Here is a 22256-nt window from a genome sequence, read left to right on the forward strand (position 1 = left end):
GGGTGGGTGGGCCCTCACCCTGCCCCTGCCCCTGCCCCTGCCCACTGAATCTGGAGGAGACAGGGAGGGAGTTGTGGAGGAGCCGTCTCGGGGGGCCCACGTACTCCCCTTGAAGGGCTGGCAGCCAGTCCTCCTCCCTGGCGACACCAACACCCTCTGTGCAGGGGGTCCCTCCATCTTTGGGGGCCCTGTCATTGGTTGAGCCCTGGCTCCCTGGTCTGCCTGGATTGGGCACTGCCCTCCTGCCCTGGCAGGAGCAGGGTGCCCTGGGCACCCTTCTGAGCCTCCATCTCGCCTCATCTCCAGGAATCCTGACCAGACCAGGGGCCGTGTTCATGTTCAAAGGTCCCCGAAACGGAATATGACAGGACTCCTCCTGGCCCCACAGCCTGGCACCTGCTCTGGGAGGAGCTTCACTGCCCCTGGCAGCCTCTGCCTCAGGTCCCTGGGGGGTGGGGTCGTGTCCACCCTGGGCAAGCCCGGCCTGCTGGAGAGAGCTGCTGTGGGGGTGGTGGGAGCACGGTGCAGATTCCTTAGGAATCCTGAGCCCTGCCTGGGTGGAACAGGCCACTGGTCCTTCTTCTGGGGTTTGAAGAGTAATTTTTGAGACCGCCATGGACTCAGATTGAAGCTGGTTTTAATGAGGAAAGGGGCACCTTTCTGACCTGTGGGGATCCTGGTGCCCCTGCCCAGCCCCCAGCCCCCCCTCCTGTGCGCGCTCAGAGGCTGCACCATGCCCGCAGGCGGGGGAGGGCAGGCAGCCCAAGGAATGAATCCCTACGGTTGATTTCAGTCACCAAGACACCAGGGGCAGAGTGAGCCGGTGTTCTGGGGCCCGCGCAGCACTCGGGTGTGGGGGGAGCTCGAGGCTGTGACACAGGCAAGTGGCTGGGCCATGCTTCCCCCCCACCCCCACCATCGCTCCCCATCATCTCCCTCCAAGGGGCAAGATGGAGCCCACGCTGCAAACCCAGAGAGAACCAGAGACGAATGGAAACCAACATTTTATTGACTCTCCTCACCCCTCAAAATCTACTCCAGCAGATTCTCTCTGCTGCGGGCATCGCAGACACGGGTGTGACCAGCACTCCCCCAGCGCCTGCTGCATGGCCCACAGGAGAGGATGGCTCCTGGGGCCAGGAGAACAGTTAGCCATGAAGATCCCAGAGGTATAATTCATTTCTCTTACAAAAAACAAAACCAAAAAAACACGTATGAAACCTCAGGAGTGTCCCAGCACTCAGAATTTAAATATAAAAAAGGGATCATAAGAAAACAGTTAAAAAGACAAAACCAACAAGGCCACCTCCAGGGTGGTGGTGGGGGAGGGGCCAGCCCGCCCCGCGCCGGCCAGCAGCGCGTCACTGGAGGAGGTGCAGGCCCCAGTCTAGCAGCAGCGCCAGCAGCAGCAGCCCGGACAGCTTGCGCCCCCGTCCCTGGCGGGGGGACACCTGTGAGAGGAAGGGGAGCGTGAGGACCACCTGGGGGGCTGGTGGTCCGCCCTGTGGGAGAGCAGGGTGTGAGGAGAAGTCGGTAAAGGGGGCTGGACAAGGGCATCTCCCACAGGAACGGGGCTCAGGGACCCGGTCCAGAGAGGAGGGCAGGAGGTAGGAGGCAAGTGCCCCTGAGGACAGGCCGAGGGGTAGGGGGCGATCCACCGTGCCAGTGGGAGGAACGGGCCGGGGTCGGGAACGCTGCTCAGGACAAGCGTCCCCTGCCCTGGCAGGTGAGTGAGGAACCGGAGGAAGGCGTGGCGCAGGCAAGGCACCCGAGGGTCCGAGCCCCGTCAGCAATCCCAGTCTCAACCCAGAGGCCTCTGGGACCAGGCAGAAGTGGGTGGGGCAGGCGAGACGAGCACAGGGAGTGGGGGGACTGGGGCCCCGAGAGGAACGCTTTACGGAGCAGCTCCGCTGCCCAGGCTTACCCAGGCCCTGAGGATCAGGAAGCTCCAGAACCTTCTGTTCCCCCTGAGGTAAGGGAGGCCACCCATAACGCTGGTAAGGACCACCCTCAGGCCGGCCTGGTTGTAGGTGTGCGCGAAGCTGTGAGACAAACGGGAGCGGGAGCGGCCATTACCGCGCGGACAGGGCAGAGGGCCCCTCCCCCCGGCCCCCACGCCCACCCTCGCCCTCCTCCCTGGGCGGCTCTGCAATGAGGGCCTCTCTCCATGCTCCATGGGCTGTTTCTGGTCCTCAGGTCACCTGACTTCCTGTCTCTCTGTCCCCGTCCGTGTCCCCCACACACCGGCCAGCGCACTGGCGTCGGGCCTTGCGCTCTGGACCTGGCCACGTGGAAAACCCTCCACTGCCCTCAGCCCGGAGAGGCGGGTCCCGGGAGCAGGTCCTCCCTCCAGAGAAGCTGTCTGGATACAGGCCTGGGCTCCCCAAGAGAAGGCAGCCTCCCTGAGACCAAGGGGCGCACCCGCTTGGGGCCTGGGCTCCAGGAAGGGCCCTCTGCCCCCCCCACCCCCCCCAGTAATCCCATGAGGTCTGAGCACCCTCAGGGAGGCCGGCCAATCGTGAGCGTCTCCGCCGGGGCCTCGGGTACCACCATCGGAGCCCACTCAGCACGTCCCGTCATTCGAGGTCCTGCTGCCGCAGCCGGGGCAGGAAGGAGAAAGCGCGACGCTGGAGTGGTACCTGTACATGGCCATCCAGGGCACGTGGGCAAAGCGGGGCAGCGTCCATCTCACTTCCAACTCGTCCCCAATGAAGGCCAGCCGCATGGCCACCTCGTGAGGGAGGGCTCTGCGAGGGGTGCAGGGAAGGAAGGTGGGTTGTGCCGGTGACGCACACCTAGGCCCACCCAGCCAGCGGGGCCACAGGTTCGCGGGGCGCAGAGTGGGGCGCAGAGCGGGGCGCAGGGCAGGGAGCCTTCAGGCCTCTCCTTGGCTCCCACCTCGCTGCAGACAGCCATCGAGGTCTGCCCACCGGGGGCTCCAGAAGCCGGGCAGGGGCTTCTGGTCGGTCTGAGCCCTCAGCTGGGGTAGGATGTTTGGGCCTTGGAGCTGGGCAGGTGGGGGGCTGAGCCCCCCCGGATCACAGGCTGGCTTCCCTCAGGGGCCTCACCTTACCTTCCTCCGGGTGGGGAGGTGCTCAGGGACCTGGTCCCTGGTCCCCAATCCTGAAACCTCCTCTATGTCATCACCCCTGAGAAAGGAGGGGCTGACCAGCTCACTCTCACTGAATGGACTCCTTCATGGACGTGGAGGCTCCACTCCCCCCAGCTGCCCAGTCTGACGTCCTCCCCTCCCCCTTGTGTGCCTGGGCGGGTTGCAGCCCTGCTCTCAGGGGTTTGCCCACACATTCCATCCCAGTGAGCAGGCAGCTGCCTGGGAATTCCCAGACCAGGGGCCTCCCAGCCCAGCACAGCCCTGGCCACCTGCCCAGTCTCGGGGCCACGCTCTCTCTGCTCCAGGAGCAATGGGGGCGGGAGGGGGGGGGGCTGGCTGGCACCAGGGAGTGGGCTGAGGTCCCACCTGCATGCCGATACCCGATGACGTCCCCTGCTGTCATCTACAAACGGGCGGGTGGAGGAAAAAGGCACATTGTGGGTCCCCCCCGCCCTAACATCCCAACCAGCCCCACCCCCAAGTCCAGGATCTAATGACTAAGAGTCCTGAGGCCTAGAGCAGCGGCGAGCATCCGGGCCCGGAACGGATCCTGGGCACGTGCCCTCTCTGCCGCCCTACCAGCCAGGGCCAGGAGCTGCAGCCGAGCCTGAAGCGGCCTCAGGCTACCTCGATCCCTCTCAAGAGGCCTTTTTTAAAAAAATATTTTTTTATTGATTTCCGAGAGGAAGGGAGAGGGAGAGAGAAAACATCCATGAGAGGGAATCCTTGATCAGCTGACTCCTGCACTCCCCACATTGGGGATCGAGCCCACAACCCAGGCCTGTGCCCTGACCAGGAATCGAACCGTGACCTCCTGGTTCAAGGTCGACGCTCAACCACTGAGTCACACCCGGCCCTGATCTTAAGAGGCCTTGGTGCAGTGGTCGCGGTCATGGGGGGTCATGGGGGTCAGGGGCCGGGAGGCACTCCGTCCTAACCCACAAGCTGGAGGCACTGGATGCTGGCGCCTAAGGTCCCGGGATGCTCTGAGGCGCCCTCCGTGCAATGGGATCAGAACAAAGCTGTCCTGCCCGGCACTGGCCTCCACGGCCACACCCGGGAGTTTCCACCTGGAGCCCTGCCCGGAGCCCAGCAGGCCCGCTCTCCTCACCACCCCCAGGTCCGGGACCAGGAATTGGGGGGGCGGGGCCCGCAGACAGCTGGTGGGACCTACCCCAGGGGCTCCGGCGCGTACTGGAGGAGGCTGGTCACGCCGGGATCCTCCGCCGCTTGCAGCCCGTGCTCCTGCAGGAAGGTGCACACGATGAGGCTCCTGGAGAGGTGTCCTGCTTGAGACATGTCTTCTCTGGGGAAGAGAGACACACAAGTGACTGACGCCCTCACCTCCGCCCTCGCCCTCGCCCCTCTGCTAAAGCCATCATCGGCTCTTCCCCAGCTCCCCCCGCATGAAGCCCGCCACACGCCGGCTGTGTGCCTCTGGGCAAGTCACTGCACCTCTCTGTTCTCCGTCATACATTTCTAAAGTCAGGGATCTGACAATGATTCGTAAGGGCTCTTGTCTTTTCTCTTTGTGAAAGAAAAAAGGAATCAGCGTAGAAATATAAGAAAGGCTCTCATACTGGCCCCCAAGGGCGGCTGGCAAACACCACCACCAGGCGTCTACTGTCACAATAGTGACGGAGGCTGGGGCCACCTGGAGCACGGCTGCTGGGCACCGCCGTTTCCCTTGAGCGGGAAAGCAAATAGCTACGTGAGGGATCGTCGTGGGCAGCCCCGACTCCACGGGGACCTGCGGCTCTCCGGCTCTGTTTGTAAGCACATTCACACGATTTCAAACATGGGACCCTCCTCACAGAGTGTTACGGCCTCGTTCCTCCACCGTCTCAGCAGGCTCTTACCTCCCCGCCCCTGCTCACAACCAGTTTCCCTCAGGTGGCCCCAGTCCTTGTGCATCTAAGCCCATCAGGACACTCCTGTTCACCTTCCCAGCATGCCCTGCAGCTACTGATGGGCAGGTAACCCATCCTGGTCAATGACGTCTCAGGCACTGATGCGGGAGGTGAGAGGGAGCAGACACGGCCTGGGCAGCTCTTCCCCCTCCCCGCTGCCTGCAACCCGGACGCGAAGGCTGGAGCTGCAGCAGCCCTTTCAGCACCGAGGTGTTGAGTACAAGAACAACCACTGTGCCAAGGACACAGAGCAAAGGCTGGCACTATTGGAACAACAGGAAAATACAAGCCGCTGACGCCTGTGTGTAAGAAAAACAAAAACCCTATTTGCTCAAATCACCATTCACCGCCTTGCCCATTCCTTGCAGCCAAAGGTCCACCTGTTACAACCGTGAACTCCCACATCAGTCCCTGTTCACGTCACCACTCGACCGCTGGGTGGCCCTCTGCCCTGGCTGAACATCATTTACACCCCCACCCCCCGCCCCGTACCAGACGGCCGTGGGGCCAGAGGAGGAGGAGGAGGAGGAGGGATGGAACCAGAATCCGAGTTCCAGTCCCGCTCTGCCATGGCGCCCCGTTCTCTCATCTGCACGGCACCCGCAGCCCTTCACTCGGGGAGGGGTCCCCTGCAGGTGCCTTGAGCAGAGCCTGGAGCACTGAGGGAGCAGGCGCTGACCATTAGGGCCTTTGCATTTCCTTATTATCTTCTTACAATAGCGTCCGGGGTTTTTAACAGGTCTGACTCCGCACACTGGCCTGCCCTGACCCAAGAAGGAGCAGAGCCCAAACCTCCCGGCTCCCAGAGTGACGTCTGCAGGCTGCACGGGCACCCACCCTCCGGGGACTGAGGCTGGACAGGCCTGCGCTCACCACTTGCTCCCGCATGAAAGGGGGAGGGCGCAGAGGCGAAGGGGGGCCAGGGCTCCCGGGATCACAGAGGGTCCCCAGGTGTCCGGCCGGGCGAGTCCAGACAGGTGAGTCTCAACAATGCACCCAGAAGGCAGGCGAGGAGATGGACGGGGCCGTGACGTCAGCGAGGGCGCAGCCAGGCTGAGGGCCTGGCCTGAGAGGGGAAGGACCGCATGAGGACAGCACCGTCCTAGGGAAGAACTGCTCCGAGTGTTTCTCAAAGGGGCACGGCTGTCAGTTTCCTGAGCGGGAAGCGCCGTTTTTCATCTGTTCCCGATGGAAGCCCGCGGAAAGGCAGCGGAGCGGAGCGGGGCGGGCGGGGAAAGCAGACACGTAAACACAGCCACAATGGCCCGCAGAGCCCGCGGCCTGGCATCTGCCGGCGCACCTGTCAGGACAGCCCCTGCCCGGGGGAAGCTGGCAGGCCAGGCCCAGCACCCACATCCCAGGGGGGAGGGGCGCTGCTGCCGGCCGAGGGACCTGCAGGCCAAGTGCTAAAAGCCTGTAGGGCCAAGACGCAGGGACGCCCCCAAACCATCGCCCGCACAGCTGTACAGGGAAGGGCACGGGGACAGTGCTAAGGGCCTAAATGCTGTCAGCAATTTCAACACCCAGCGCCAGGGGGTGCTGAGGGCAGTGAAGGTGGGCCCCTGCAGTTGTTCATGACACGTCACCAGTCCAACCAGTACGGTCTGAAGCAGGGGTGGGCAAACTTTTTGACTCGAGGGCCACAATGGGTTCTTAAACTGGACCAGAGGCCGGAACAAAAGCATGGATGGAGTGTTTGTGTGAACTAATATAAATTCAAAGTAAACATCATTACCTAAAAGGGTACGGTCTTTTTTTTTTCTTTAGTTTTTATTCATTTCAAACTGGCCGGATCCAGCCCGCGGGCCGTAGTTTGCCCACGGCTGGTCTGAAGCCACTCCAGAGCTGACTTCTTAGCCTTATTATTGGGGGGCGGGGAGGGGGGCGTTGGCGGCTGAACGTGACCAGCCCTGACCCCAGGCACCCAGGGGCGCTGGGCCCCAGCCCTGACACTCATTTCACCACTTTCTGGCAACTTTGCCCATCTGAACAGAGAGGAGAACTCAGGGGGAGGGGCACTGGTACCAAAGGAAAGAGGATCCAGCGAGACTTCAACAGAGACCACCGTGACTGAACGTGAGCAGAGCGAGTGAGAGGAAGCCGTGGAGAGGATTGAGGGTGCGCCACCCAATCCGGCGGGAGGAGAGGGGGTCCTTTTCGAAAAAGGCCGGGAAGGAAGCTCTGGGCGATCCAAACGTTCACGAAGAAGCAGCTCTTGGAAGTGCCAGGAGTTACAACAGCGGTTCTCAACCTTTGGGTCGCGACCCCTTTGGGGGTCAAACGACCCTTTCACAGGGGTCGCCTCAGACCATCGGAAAACACATATATAATCACATATTGTTTTTGTGATGAATCACTATGCTTTCATTATGTCCAATTTGTAACAATGAAATCAGGGGTCACCACAGCATGAGGAACTGTATGAAAGGGTCGCGGCGTTAGGAAGGTGGAGAACCACTGAGTTACAAGGTTCCAGATCCAAGAGCAACATACAAAAACCCACGGCATCCCTAACGGCAACCAGGAAGTATCAGGAGAAAAGAAACACATTTCACAGGCTTCGATCAGGCACGAATCTCATAAAACACGCTTAAACTCTCTGGAGAAAAATGGAACACGCCAGCCCAGCCAGTGTGGCCCAGGGGTTGAGCGCTGACCTAACCTATGACCAAGAGGTTAGGGTTCGATCCCCAGTGCGGGCGTGCAGGAGGCAGCAGACCGATGACTCCCTCTCCATCGATGTTTCCTTCTCTCTTTCCCTTCCTTTCTGTGAAATCAACAAAAACCTATTTTAAAAAGAAAGAAAACCTAACACTCCATTAAAGACAGAAAAGACCCAGATGAACGGAGACAGCTCTCCTGGGTGAGGGAGCAGGCACAGGCTGCAGGCAGTGTGCGCACACGCGCTTGAGCTGGCGTTAAGCAGATCGCCGAGGAATTGCGACAGGAGCGCTGCCTGCGCCCAGGCCCCCGGGGGCGGGTGTCTATGAAAATGGCCATTTCCCTGGGAAAGCAGCCCCGGCCCTCATTTGCATCTGCCTCCGGGTTCCCCCTCCCTCCACCCCACCCCCCTCCGCAAGCTGAGGCTGCTGGGTGCTCCCCTGGAAACCCCTCCCTGCTGGGGCCTCGAGGGGACCTCACTGGGCCTGGGGTCTCGGAGCCTCACCTAGACCCACTGTCCCCACATCCCTCCCCCACCCCCACCCCGCAGACAATCCCGGAAACCTTTGGCAACAAATGGGGCGGCACCGCCCCACCAGTCCTACAGGGCAGGTGCCTGGCCAGGGACAGTGACCGCGGGCAGCTTGGCCAGGCTGGGCAGGGGCCTGAGTGATCTGAGCAGTGCCAGGGTGGGTGAGCAGTGCCAGGGTGGGTGGCACATGGACTGACCGGTTTCGGGGCAGGGCCTGCGTCTACACCTTCATGTGGGCCCCAGCCTTCCTCCCGGCTGAGTCCCACTGCGGACACTCCGGGGGCGGGGTTCCTGGTTAACATCCTCACCCAGCCGGTCACCTGGGTCACCCGCAGTGTGAGCCTGGTGGAGGCACCGTGCCCTTATCTGTAAATAGGGAAAATGGTCCCCCAAACCGGGCTCCTTGTCCAGGCAAGAGCCAGCGGCGCCGTTATAATCCTGGCAGGTGTCCGAGCCCCTGCCACTGTCCAGGCCTGACCTCAGCCCTGGGTATGGGCCCCTTACATGCTCCCCGGCCAGGCCGGGCTGGCCTTGGGCTCTAGATCCGGGCAGAACAGAGTGTAGCTGGGAACGGGGGCAGGGTCCCTGCAGCAGCCTCCAGCCCTACCCCCCACCCCCGTCACAGCCCCTGGCCCAGGCCCGTGCGGTCTGGGCACCTCCGCCGGGCCCCGCTGCCCGGCCTTGCTCGTCTCTGACCTGATTCCTAGACGGCAGCCTGCGATCTGCCCGTCACGGGTCCACTCGGCTCCTAGTCCCCACGGGAGCCAGGCCACCCCCTACCAGGGCCCTCTCCTCACCAAGGCCGCCTGGCCAGCTCAGCCTGCCCCCCTAAGCTTGGACCCTGTCCCTGCCACACTACAGACGGCTGTAACTGTGCCCGATGTGTCATGGGCCGTGCCCGCTGGCCACCATCCTGTCTCCTCTGCTTGGCTCACTCCTTTCTCCTCACACAGCTTTCGAACTCGGCACAGGGGCGAGATTTGCATCCTAAAGAGCTCGGCTCTAGAGTCCCCGTCCCAGATCCTAGAGTCAGGTGGGGGCACCAGGGCTCCCACAGCCGTCTCTGCTCCCTCTGTCTCCAGCCAACCACATGGGCGTTGCGGGTCCCGCATCTGTGACTTCGAGCAGGGACTCAGGGCCAGGCTGCGGGTGTCCTCCCTCCTCACTGACACTAGCAGCGCCTGCCTCTCTGGGCTGCTAGGGGACAAAGGGGCGGAATCCGTGCTGATGAGCGAGGCCCACGTCAGCCAGCAGCACAGGAAAGGCCTCCGTCATCCCCGACTCGCAGCGTTGAGTGGAGCAGTGCTTGTCGAGTGACTAAGCAAAGGCCTCGGCAGCTGCGCATCCAGGAGCCGGGCCTGGTTTTAAGCACCTATTTTTTCCAACAGATTTGCAAATATGTGGTTTAAAACCCTTCCTTGGTGAAAGGAAGGCACACCTAGCCGCACCCACCCAGACAGCCCACTCCTTACCCGCCTACACACTCAGTGGAAAACACGGCCAGGAGCCCTGTTCTGCCCACAGAGATCAGGATGCAAATCTTGCCCCTGTGCTGACAGCCGCCCCCACGCCGTGAGGACACCTGCGGGCCTCGGAGGACACAGCTAGCCTGCTTCCGGTAAACAGCCCTGCGCCAGCCACCAGCTCCCGGCCTGGCCTCGGTTTCCAAACCTGGGAAATGGGGAGACGCCATCTCCCTCCCAGGCTGCATGAAAGCCGAGTGAGGAGAGTTCCGGTGCAGCACACAGTAGGTGTTCTGCACGAGACAGAAAGGCCAGGGTTGCAGAAGTGGGGGAGTGTGTCCACCTCCTGGTGGGGGATGTACAGACCCAGGCAGGACTCTGACAATTTCAAAAACGGCAGACCAAGGTACAGAGGGCGGAAGGGACCAGATGGGCCACAGGGAGGTCAGTGGAGGGAGATGCTCCTTCCAACAGGCTCCAGGTTCACAGGCTGTGCCCTGCCCCGCGCACGTGGGCACACACACATTCGCACACGCGCACACACATGCACACGTGCACACACTGGGGCACTAACAGCTGGCCCCTCCTTGGAGTGTGGACCCTCTGCCTCCTCCAGCCCAGCCTCGCCACATGTCAGCAAACCAGGAACAGGTAGGTCATAGCCCCAGCAATGCCACCTGGTCACTGGGTCCTGGAGTCAGGCCAGTGGCTGCTGGTGGGCCTGGCTGGGGAACCCTGGTCCTGTCTTTTCCAGGAGGGCTTCCACCCCACCTGTCCCAGTCACCAGCCCTGCCCCCACCCGTGAGTGGGGTGATGCCCCGGTGGATGGAGCACCCATTGCCCACAGTATCGGGCACAGGCTCGAGCAGAACGGCCTTGACCTCAGCAGGAAGGCCTGGGTTCCGTCCCAGCTCTGCCACTGCAGTGCGGCCAGGACTAACCTGAGCCGCCGGGACAGGGCCCTCTGCAGGCAAACAGCACCCCAGGTCTGCGAATGAAGAACGGATTCAACTGTGGCCCTCAGTGTGCCTGGCAGGGGGCCAAACAACGCCGCTAAGGAATCCACAGATCAGAAGGGAGCAGTCATGAGGGGCAAGACGGCTGCGGGGTCCCCTCAGGCAGCATCCACCAAAGTCGCCAATGTACGTAACCTCTGACTTCCAGAGATGCATCCCACAGAAACCCCTACGCATCCCGGCGGCCCTGGAAGGACACTCGCGGGTCTGGAGGTGCCCTTGAGCCAAGATCTTGAAGGCGCGTGGCTACAGGACATAGCGGGAGGGAACAGATAGTTTGTAACCGTGCTGCTGCCCTGAGTAAAATGCAGACTAAACAGAAATTTCTGTCTGCGCAGATCAGTCCAGGAGCCCGTGTCTCTGGGACTGGTGGGAGACTTGATTTTTATTACATACTAGTGGCCCGGTGCACGAAATTCCTGCACATTAAAAGGGAATTAGAGGAACTACTTCAATAGTGCTACTTGCCCTTTCTCTATAATAGAAGTGTCAGAGATGAAAGAGAATTAGTAAAATGCATATGAAAATCTTCCTCCTGTCACTGGAGTCTGGGGCATGCCCCGGGACCCAGAGTCAAGTCCCCGCCCACCTGCGTGCACCTCAAAATCACCCGGCCAGCTCCACCCCATTGGGCAAGATCCAGACCCAGCCGGCCCCACCCGTCAAGCCCTGCTGGGCAGAGGGTGCAGCCTCAGGTACCCCGGCCTGGTGCTGGGGCAGGGGGCGCGGCCTGAGGTCCCCGTGCAAGCCTTGCTGGGCAGGGGGCGTGGCCTGAAGTTCCCCGTCAGCCCCACTGGGCAGGGGCACAGCCTCAGGTCCTCTGCCCTGGCCCAGTGCCACACAGCCTCAGGTCCCTGCTGATCACTCGTCACAGAAACCCCGTGTCTGCTGTGGGCGCAGCCATCTCCTGACGGCATGACAGAGTGAGGGTCAATTTGCATATCACCTCTTTATTATACAGGATGCTTCTGTGCTCTGGAACTTTCACTTTCATGTGTGTGCAGCCATCACTGACTCAAAACTAAAGCAAAACCCAGCGGGCGTGGCTCTGAGATTGAGCATTGATATATGAACAAGAAGGTCACAGTTTGATTCCAGGTCAGGGCACATGCCCAGGCTGCAGGCTCCATCCCCAGTAGGGAGCATACAGGAGGCAGTCGATCGAGGATTCTCATCATTGATGTTTCTCTCTCTCCCTCTCCCTTCCTCTCTGAAGTCAATAATAATATATTTAAAAAAAAAAAAAACTAAAGCAAATATAACTGTTTCAAGCCCTAGCCAGTTTGGCTCAGTGGATAGAGCATCGCCTGTGGACTGAAGGGTCCCGGGTTCAATTCCAGTCGGGGCATATGCCTGAGTTGTGGGCTCAATTCCCAATGGGGGGCATGCAAGGGCAGCTGGTCAATGATTCTCTCTCATCATTGATGTTTCTATTTCTCCTTCCTCTTCCTTCCTCTCTGAAATCAATAATAAATAAAAAAATTTAATTTAAAAAACCCCTATTTCAAGTTGATAGCTTGACTTGGTCTGAAATGGAGCTGTTTGTCTTTTATAATTTTTATTTAATTTTATTGATTTCAGGGAGAGAGAAACATCGATGCGTTGTTCCACTTAGCTCATGCACGCATTGGTTGATGCCTGTATGTGCCCTGACTGGGTATCTGGAGGAGGTAGAGCTGTTTGTCTCAAAGGTCTATTTCAGGTATCAAGTACCGCCCCCTACCACCCCGCCCTCCGTCCCCCGCCCCCACTCCCTCCCCACCTGGAGCAGAAGCCCAAACAGCCGGTTTCGGTGGGCGGGTTCCCTTCCCGGAGTGATGGGGCAATCATGGGGGAAAGGGAGGGAGAGATAAGGAAGGAGAAAGGTATTTCAAGCAAAAAGAAAGTTTTGGAAATCGACCTTGGGGGTGGGTGGGTGGGGTTGTTCACAAACTTGGCACATTGTGGCTTGAAAGGGACTCGAGGCCCCGGCCCCTGGGTCCCGGCCTCCTCCTGCCCTCGGGAACACAGTGCAGGTGCTGGCCGACCCACCCCGCGCCCCGGTGCCTGCTGAGCCTCCCCCTGGGCTGGGTGGACCAGGGCAGGAAGGCGTCCCAGCTTAGCTTCTGGCTGCGGTGGCCTCCCCCAAGGGCGGCGTTCCCCGGGCCTGTGCCTTCACCGCCTTTGTATTTGCATCTACTGAGTCCCACCTCCCTCAGCAGGGGGGCACTGTTCGCCCCCTTTCACAGACGGGCCGGGCCGAGAGGGTTCGGAACGGAAATCCAGAGCCTCTTCGCCACGGAAGCACAGCACTCACATCTGGGCCCCACACACACGCTGACGCAGCAACCTGGTCGCTACGCTTGGAAAACACGTCACCACCCGTTCGCGTCCGGCCCTGGAGCCCACGCGCGGTGGGAACGAGGCCGGACGGACATGTGCACACACACAGTTTGAACCCTGCGGGAGGGCTCCCCCCTGTTCACAGATGAGGAAACTGAGGCTCAGCAGGGAAGGGCTTGCCACCCATCGGAGGCCTCCAACGCCAGGCACTTCCTTTATAGCCACAGTTCAGGTCAGAATTTGGCAGGAGCTGTTCAGGCCCGAGGCACTGCCAGGCCCTGGGGTTGCCCTGGGGACCCGGCTACGGCTACGTAAGCTCAGGAACCTGGGCTTGGAGAAAGCCAGCACCCCCTTCCTCCCCAAGTCCGCACGCGGTGGCAGGGGCCCCTGGGGAAACGGGAGGTGGGTCTGGGTGGGTCTCCACAGGCGATGGAAAGAAGGCGTGGTGAGCGAGCGGCACAAGTGAGGAGCCAGCTGTGACTCCATTTATGCAAATGTGTACATATCACTGGTTAGGTACATTTTTAAAAGTATTTTTAAAATTTATTTATAGGAAGGGCGAGGGAGGGAGAAACATCAATGAGAGAGACTCATTGATGGGCTGCCTCCTGCACGCCCCCGACTGGGGATCGAGCCCGCAATGTGGGCGTGTGCCCTGACCTGGAATTGAACCCTGACCTCCCGGTTCATAGGTCGACCACTGAGCCACACTGGCCAGGCTGGTTACATACCTTATGCACAAATGGAAACACAGGTCTGGAAGGAAATGTGTCTCGTACTGGCTACCTCTGGAGGGGCTCATGGAATAGTTGGCAAGGGATGGAGGAAGACTTCAGTGTTATCTCTAATGAGTGTATAATTACTTCTACAATTACCCTATCATCCCTCACCCCAAACCCAGCAGCTCATGTGTGGACTTTGTCCTGTGTGACCCTGGACATGTGACCACCTCTCTGATCACTGTTTCCTCAAAGGCACAGGGAGGAGGACCCACCTCAGCCTGGGGACAGGACTGAAGACTCCAACCACTGCCATAGCCGGCGTGGCTCAGTGGGTAGAGCTCCCGTCTGCAAACTGAATGGTCCCAGGTTCGATTCCGGTCAAGGGCACACTTGGTCGCACACTCCCTGGCCCTGGTCGGGGTGCATGCAGGAGGCAACCAATTGATGCGTCTCCCTCGCCCTTCCACTCTCTCTAGAAATCAATGGGAAAATATCCTCAGGTGACCCTGAAACCTTCAGCAAGACAGAGCGAATCGGTTCCTGTTTCCAATTCTACCTGCGAGTGGTTTCAGGTTGCGTAGTAACCCTTAGGAACTTGAAAAGACACAGGTGTGTGCGTGCCGCCTTCACACCTGCCCGGAGACAAAGCTGTTTCCGCTGTTTGTGGGGTTTAGGGGAGGAAAAACGGACGGGCGGGTCTCCCTCCGGAGAAGGCCACTCCGCCCCAGGCTGGTGGGGCCTGGGCAGGTAGTGCGGAGCGGACACTGGCTGGGCGGAGGGCACTGGGCTGGGGGCCTGGGTGCTCGGCCAGCTCGGCCAGGGGACACGGGACCCATTCCTTAGCCCCTCTGCGCTCTGGACTAAGTCCTCGTCTGTGAAACAAGCATTGGGGAGATCCTTTTCTGTCTTTTCCTCTTGATTATCTATAAAAATACTCCGAACTGTAGCAGCAGTGTAACATTAATAATCCTCTTAACAGGTTTTGAGAGTAATTTTTTAAAAATATATTTGTATTCGCTGAGACCGGTTTGGCTCAGTGGATGGAGCGTCGGCCTGCGGACTGAAAGGTCCCAGGTTCGATTCCGGTCAAGGGCATGTACCTTGGTTGTGGGCACATCCCCAGTGGGGGGTGTGCAGGAGGCAGCTGATCGATGTTTCTCTCTCATCGATGTTTCTAACTCTCTATCTCTCTCTCTTCCTCTCTGTAAAAAATCAATAAAATATATTTTAAAAAAATAAAAATAAAAATATATTTGTATTGATTTCAGAGAGGGAGAGACAGAAACACCAACGATGAGAGAGAATCATCGATCGGCTGCCTCCTGCACGCCCCCTACTGGGGATGGAGCCCACAACCTGGGCATGTGCCCTTGACTGGAATCGAACCCAGGACCCTTCAGTCCACTGAGCCCAACAGCCTAGGGCTTGAAAGTGATTTTAAGTCAGTTTGCTGTGGTTGGTCTGAGTGTTTGTGTCTGTGCGCTCCCCCCCGCCCACCCCCAGTTCCTATGTTGACAACCTAACAGGCCTCGGGCTTTAGGAGGCGGGCCCTTGGGAGGTGCCGCCAGTAGGATGAGTGCTTTTCTGAAAGGGGCCCTGCTGTCCTCCTGGGCGGAGGTGGAAGTCAGTGGCGGCCAGAAGTGCGGGAAATAAATCGTGTTGCTCATGAGCCACCCAGTCTGTTATGACAAACAGTTCAATGAGATGAAGAGAAAACAGGTGGGGGGCGGGGGAGGGCAGGGTGAGAGAAACCAGGGTTCACCTTCCCCCAGTCACAGGGGATCCCAGGACCTCGGGGACACCGGCAAGCGGACCCCGTGCTTTCCCATCGCCGCTGGACAGTCAGGGGTCGGTGCCGGTGCCGCCTGGTCCGTCTGGTCCCTGGGTAAGTGTAACGAGCTTGTGTTCACAGCGGCCGAGGGGCTATCCCTGCAAAGGAGGGGCTATCCCTGCGGAGCCCTGAGGCAGGCAGCCCTCGGGGTCTCCTCCTCCCAGGCTGGGGTCTCCCTGCAGTGCCTTCCGAGGGCCTCACTCACTCACCAGATTCTGACACCCCTAGGGCCCACCCCTCCACCCAGACTCACCCCAGCCCTTCTGCAGCCTCAACCCCATCTTTACACCCCCTGCAGGCTGGCATGGGGAGGGGGGCGGCTCCCTCCTCCAAGCAGGCCTCAGAACCCAGCTGCTCCCTCCTCCAGGCAGGCCTCAGAACCCAGCTGCTCCCCACCGATCAATTGCTCCTCATCTTCCTGGTCCCAGCACTTGGGTAAACAGGCCTGGCTGGGCACTTAGCCCATTAAAGTCTCATTAAATGTTTCCTTGTGTGTCTGCCCCAGCTCAGCGCAGGCCCCAGTGAACACGGCAGCTTGGGAAGCCAGGCAGCTCGGTCAGAGTGTGGGAGCTGGGCTCAAGGTGCCGGGCAGGCCCGGCTGGGGGACCCTAGACTGGACACACCCTCACCTTCTGCAAAAGGGCAAGCGTGAGACCCTAGCGGGGAGGTAGCTGTGAGCACTGCTCACCCATGGGAAGCTGGCGGCCCGGGAGCCTGGAGCTCTACCCACGCTGGGCACCCAGGGTCAGACCTGGGTCGGTCCATGGAGTCCGCAGCTCGCTCTGCCCTGCCTGGGGGGCCCCCTTCTGAGCTCCAAACCAGACACACAGGTCACCTCAAATCTTAAACCTCCAGATCACAGTGAGCCTCCCCAGTAGCCAGGTGGGATTTTCTTTGCTTTTCTTCTTTTTGGTGGATGTTAACCCTCATCTGAGGGTATTTTTTCCATTGATTTTTAGGGAGAGGGGGAGAGAGAGGGAAAGACAGAGAAATATCGATGTGAGAGAAACACATCAATGGGTTGCCTCCTGCACGAGCCCCGACCAGGGCCCGGGCCAGGGAGGAGCCTGCAGCCAAGGTACAAGCCCTTGACCGGAATCGAACCCGGGACAATTTGGTCCGCAGGCCGACGCTCTATCCACTGAGCCAGACCGGCCAGGGCGGCTTTTCTTCGCCCAGGAACGTGCACGTCCTCGGAGCCCGGTGACCTGGTGTCTTCTCCTGCCGCCAGAAAAACAGGTTTGCCGAGCGGCGCCGCCAGGCCCGCGGTGTTTTGTGTTGTCACATCCTAATGTTGACTCTAGGAAATCAGCTGCCCTCCCTGAGCCGCCCGGCCGGCCCCGGACCTGGCCTCACCCCTGCTTCGGGGCCAACAAAGGCGACGGGCAGCGGCAGCCGCTGGCCGTGCTGGCCCCGCGCTGGCCGTAGCGGCGTACTTCCCCGTACGCCTCCCAGGGAGCCCAGCCCCAGCCAACGCTGGCAGCACGAAGGGCCGAGGGGCGGCTGCACGTGTCCACTGCGGGCGCGGCCGGCTTCCTGGTGGCCGCCAACAACAAGCCCGAGCGCCAGCACTTCCTCAAAATTGTCCTGAGCAGCGGGAAGGGCACTGTCCGAGGCCGGGGGAGCAAGGAGCCATTCCCGTCCCCAAGCTTAGTGGGGTCACCACCAACAGGACGCTTTCCAGCAGCGGGAGTGCCTCCGGGTCAGCGCCAGGACACAGCTGGACGGACCCCTTCCCGCCCCCCTTCCGTTTACTAGGGAGACGATCACCAGCGCACACGCGGCTGACGCTGCTCTCTGCCTTCGCTACCGCTCAGGGAACCCAGCTTTCCACCCACCGCCCGCCTGAAACCGACCGCCACCCACGGCACCGGCCCCCTGCCCAGCTCCTCCCGGCCCAGGCTGTGTCTGGTGCTCCTGCTCTCACGGACCCGCGGGCCGGCTAAGTCACACCGAGGGAGCCCACGCGGGCCATTTCACACCGTCTGTCGGGTCCCGAAGGCAGCGAAATAAGGCCCCAGGACAGAGGAGGTGGTGGGAGGAGAGGCAGGACAGCACCTTTACCCCAGGCCAGTGATGGCGAACCTTTTGAGCTCGGCGTGCCAGCATTTTGAGAAACCCTAACTTAACTCTGGTGCCGTGTCACATATAAAAATTTGTTGATATTTGCAACCATAGTAAAACAAAGACTTATATTTTTGATATTTATTTTATATATTTAAATGCCATTTAACAAAGAAAAATCAACCAAAAAAATGAGTTCGGGTGTCATAGGTTCGCCATCACTGCCCCAGGCAGTCAGAGAAGACTTCTCAGAGGAGGCAGCCATTGAGCCCAGATGGCAAAGGATGATGATGAGGGTGACACCCACAGGGGGCATGCGGAGCATGTCCCTCCACTTGTTTTCAGCCTCACACCATCCCATGGAAGGCCTCGCGGGATCCCTGGTGCTTGGAGAAATATCCCTGCTGAGACAGGTCCCACCAAAACCAAGATCAACTGGCGGCCAACTCAGAAGGTTTATTAAATGTGTCTACCCAGCTGGCGTAGGTTGAACGACAACCTATGAACCAGGAGGTCACGCTTCGATTCCCTGTCAGGGCACATGCCCTGGGGTTGCAGGTTCAATCCCCAATAGGGGGGCGTGCAGGAGGCAGCCAATCAATGTTTCTCTCTCATCATTGAGGTTTTTCTCTCTCTCTCTTCTCTCTGAAATCACTGAAAATATAATATATATCCCCCTGCCCAGGAAGACATTCTGAGGCACTGGCTAAAAGCCTGCAGCTTGGAAGCTAGCCTTCCTAGATACTTAAGACATATTAAAACAAAAACTAAAACAAAACAAAACCAAAAAAACTAGCAACACTAAACGTGTACAGTCTAAGGTTGGTTGGTAAGATTGGAGAAGCCACAGCTAAATGCCTGTGACCTTGAAGTTCAGAAGATGGTGGGAAATCCCCAAGTCCTGCAGTGAGGACGGAGGGGAAGCGTGGAGGAGAGGCGAAACAGCAGGAAGAGCAAGCAGCACTCAGCAGCCAGCACCGGGATCCAGGCCCCGCCTCGGCCTCAGACAGACCAGTCAGGGAACAAGTGCAAAACGGTACCAACAATACAAAAACGTGCCACTCCCAAACACTTCTTCCTCAGGCATGCCCAAAAGAAGCAGAATAAGGTTAGAGTGTTAACTCCAGGACGCCACTAGCAGTGAACACCGGGGTAGGTGTTCTTCACACCTGGTCGGAAACCTCATGGACCCATTTTACAGAATGAGCAAACTGAGGCCCCGCGGTAGAACGGCCCATCTGAGACGACACAGGTGGGCAGCGACTGGGCAGAGGGTTTCTGCTTGGCTTCCCGAACGTGGCTCTGAGCCTTCAGCCAGGCGGCACTAAGCCCCCTCCTGGAGCCTCGCAGTCTCTCCAGCTGTAAAATGGGGCCGTCCCAGAGCCGCGGGGGGAGCCACAGGCTGTCTTCCTAAGGAGGGCAGGACCAGGCTGAGCCCCTCCTTGCCGGCGCCGGAGCCCCGCCGACCGACGGAGAAACACTTTCCGGCGCCCAGACAGCAGGTGCGCGGGCAAAGTGTTACAGCAGCAGCGAAACAACAGAACAGCACCGGCCCGCCCACCCCAGCCCCGGGGTCTCGTGCAGCAGAATTACAGTAACAATTAACCGGTTTACAAAACGATTCGCTCCAGGAGCTCCTGCCCGAGCGCGGGGCCGCGGCAGGACTCCCGCGGGTCTCCGTAGGGGACGCGGACCGACCGGCGCTGACTCCCGGTTCGCACGCCGCCCCCGCGGGCGCACCTGCGCAGGGCGCCGGCAGGTGAGTGGCGGCCGCGCCCCGGCCGCGCCAGTTCCCGCTGCGGACTTCCCCGCGCCCGGTCCTTCCCCGCGCCCGGTCCTTCCCCGCGCCCGGTCCTTCCCCGCGCCCGGTCCTTCCCCGCGCCCCGTCCTCCCCAGCGCCCCGTCCTCAGGCGCGTCTCTAACTCCTGGCAGGTGCGCGGCGACTGGCTGCACCTCCGGTCCCGCGGGGCCGGTGCCCGACGCCATCTTCCCTTTTTCGTGGACGCCCGGCTGGCGCTCCCGCGTCCTGGCCCGGTGCGCACGGAGGAGACGGGTGCCCGGCGCCCCGGAGGCCGCGCCGGAGGGCGGAGCGGGACGACGAGTCATCCGGTCCTCCCGGCGGGGCGCTTAGGGGCCGCCCCTTCGCTCGGATGCGGAGACGAGGCCCGCGGGGACCCCAGGTCCCCGCCAGAGAGGGGGTGTCTCGGAGCCAGGGTCCCGCAAGCGCCACACCCGACAGCTGCTGGGGGCAGACGCACCAGACACGGTCTCCGACCTCCCAGCCGCTCGCTACCCAGGGCAGCGCCCGAGGCTCGGGCTCCGGGCTCGGGCGGGGTCCAGGGGCGGGCGACGGCGGGGTGAGGGTCCCGGCAGGGAAGGCCGGGCTCGGACTCACCTGGCGTCGGTGGTGGCGGTGCCCAGGGTGGCGGTGCCCGCGGCGCTCCAGCCAGGAGGCGTCTGGTGTGCGCCGGCGGCCCACGCGCTGCCGTATAAACCGCCGGCCCCGCCCGCCCGCCCCGCCCCGGGCCGCCTCCGCCCCGGGCCGCCACGCGCCGAATCCGGCATCGCGAACGGCCGAATCGCTACAGTGTGGCGGCCACTTGTTGACATGCCCCCCCTCCTGCGCTCCGCGTCCCAGCTCGTGTGCGTGCGGGGTGCACGCCGCGCGCCCGGGGACACGGGGGGACGAGCCCGGCATCCTTCGTCCCGCAAGCGGTGCTCAGGGCGCGGCGCACTTCGTGCCGTTTCAGCAGGACGCAGGCTCAGGGAGGACGAAATGACTTGCTCAAGAAAAACCGAGAATTCAGCGCCCCAATATTCACGCTCTTGGTGCTGGAAGCCCCGGGAGTTAGGTCCTGTTTTGGTTTTACATTTTCTTATTGTGGTAAAATACGCATAAAATGTACCACCTTAACCATTTTGAAGTGTACCGCCCGGTGGCGTGAAATACATTTAAAACGTGCAGCCGTCGCCGCCCTCCAGCTCCGTAACTTCCCATCGAGTGTAAGACCCCTGTACCCACGAAACAACCCGCTGCCTGGCTTCCTCCACCCGCGCCCCCTCCCGCCCCATCCTTCCCGCTGCACCGCTCACAGCACCCCCATTTTCCTGCCTCCCAACAGGGGGGTCTGCAAGCCCCACTCAAGGGTTCCTGGCCCCAGGGGGAAATGGGGGGCAGAGACCGCCCCCAAAGGCCCTGAGAGGGAAGAGAAATCAGAAAGGCTCCTGGGGGTGGGCCCAGCGGGCAGGTTGGGGAGGGGTGGAGCCTGGGGGGAGGGTCTCTGTTGGAGGTGGAGGGGCTGGAATTACAAAGTAACCATTGTCCCAGGAACACAACAACAAGGCTGTTTACCTCAGTCCTGCAGCCTCCGAGGACCCGGAGCAGCGGGGGTCCAGGGGGCTCCCTGCTCCTGCTTCTTTCACTTGCTACCTGTTGGGCCCCCCTCGCCCCTTCCCGCCTCTGTACAGACCAGTGTCACCTACTTTTCCCTCTGTGTGCTCATCTGAGAAATGGGAGGACAGCACCCGACACCCCCTCCCACCCCCAACCCCCAAGCACACCTCCTCCCCCCACCCCTAGATCCCCAGGCTGGGCGGGCAGAGTCAGAGGAGATAATCCTAAAATGTTTCCAAACTCTGCCTCTCCCTCCCTGGGAGCCCTTCTGGCCTCGCATGGCTGTATGATCCTTTCTTTGATCTTCCCCCACCCCCACCCTGCTCCAGCCCCCCAAATCCCATTGTCTCCCAGCCCCACAAAGTCTGGACCGCACCGACCCTAACAACCACAGGGCCTCTCCCCAAGTTCACTCTGCATTTGGAAAAACAGACTCCGGGGAGGGGCGACCGTGGGTCCCAGGGCCCCAGGTGTGTGAGAATGTGAAGGCACGGTGCCGGGCACATCGCAGGTGCTCTGTGAACATTAGCAAAACTGGTGGAGGGAGGAGGACAGTTTGGGGACAGATGGGAGATAGGAAGGCCCTAAGGAGGGGTAGGGGAGAATATCCTTGCAAGGCCTGGAGACAATATGCTGATCCACGGACAGGAGGAGGAAAACAACTTTTTTTTTTTTTTTTTTTTTTTTTTTTTTTTTTTTTTTTTGCTTTGTAACATTTTTTTTTTAATTAAATCTTTATTGTTCAGATTATTACATTTGTTCCTTTTTTTTTCCCCCCATAACTCCCCTCCTCCCAGTTCCCGCCCCACCCTCCGCCCTCACTCCCCACCCACTGTCCTCATCCATAGGTGCACGATTTTTGTCCAGTCTCTTCCCACATCTCCCACACCCCTTTCCCCCCCAAGAATAGTCAGTCCATTCCCTTTCTATGTCCCTGATTCTATTATAATCACCAGTTCATTCTGTTCATCAGATTATTTATTCACTTGATTCTTAGATTCACTTGTTGATAGATGCATATTTGTTGTTCATAATGTGTATCTTTACCTTTTTCTTCCTCTTCCTCTTCTTAAAGGATACCTTTCAGCATTTCATATAATCCTGGTTTGGTGGTGATGAACTCCTTTAGCTTTTCCTTATCTGTGAAGCTCTTTATCTGACCTTCAATTCTGAATGATAGCTTTGCTGGATAAAGTAATCTTGGTTGTAGGTTCTTGGTATTCATCACT

The 22256-nt window shown here is 60.1% G+C and overlaps 1 protein-coding gene across 2 annotated transcripts; it reads right to left on the reverse strand.

The window, feature by feature from the left end:
- Positions 1-991: 991 nt before the first annotated feature.
- BIK (BCL2 interacting killer) lies at positions 992-20127 on the reverse strand. Of its 2 annotated transcripts, none has more exons than XM_059681426.1 (5): positions 20029-20127; positions 4287-4418; positions 2640-2747; positions 1925-2042; positions 992-1451 (listed from the first exon to the last, which is right to left on the reverse strand). In XM_059681426.1, the coding sequence occupies exons 2-5, from the start codon at positions 4409-4411 to the stop codon at positions 1362-1364; spliced, it is 441 nt and encodes a 146-aa protein (XP_059537409.1). In that variant the 5' UTR covers positions 4412-4418; positions 20029-20127; the 3' UTR covers positions 992-1361. The 2 variants fall into 2 exon arrangements, with proteins under 2 accessions (XP_059537409.1, XP_059537408.1); XM_059681425.1 differs by lacking the exon at positions 20029-20127 and adding an exon at positions 10620-11035.
- Positions 20128-22256: the final 2129 nt, after the last annotated feature.

Source organism: Myotis daubentonii, chromosome 2 (genome assembly GCF_963259705.1).
Source record: "Myotis daubentonii chromosome 2, mMyoDau2.1, whole genome shotgun sequence".
In the NCBI taxonomy this organism is placed as follows: Eukaryota; Metazoa; Chordata; class Mammalia; order Chiroptera; family Vespertilionidae; genus Myotis; species Myotis daubentonii.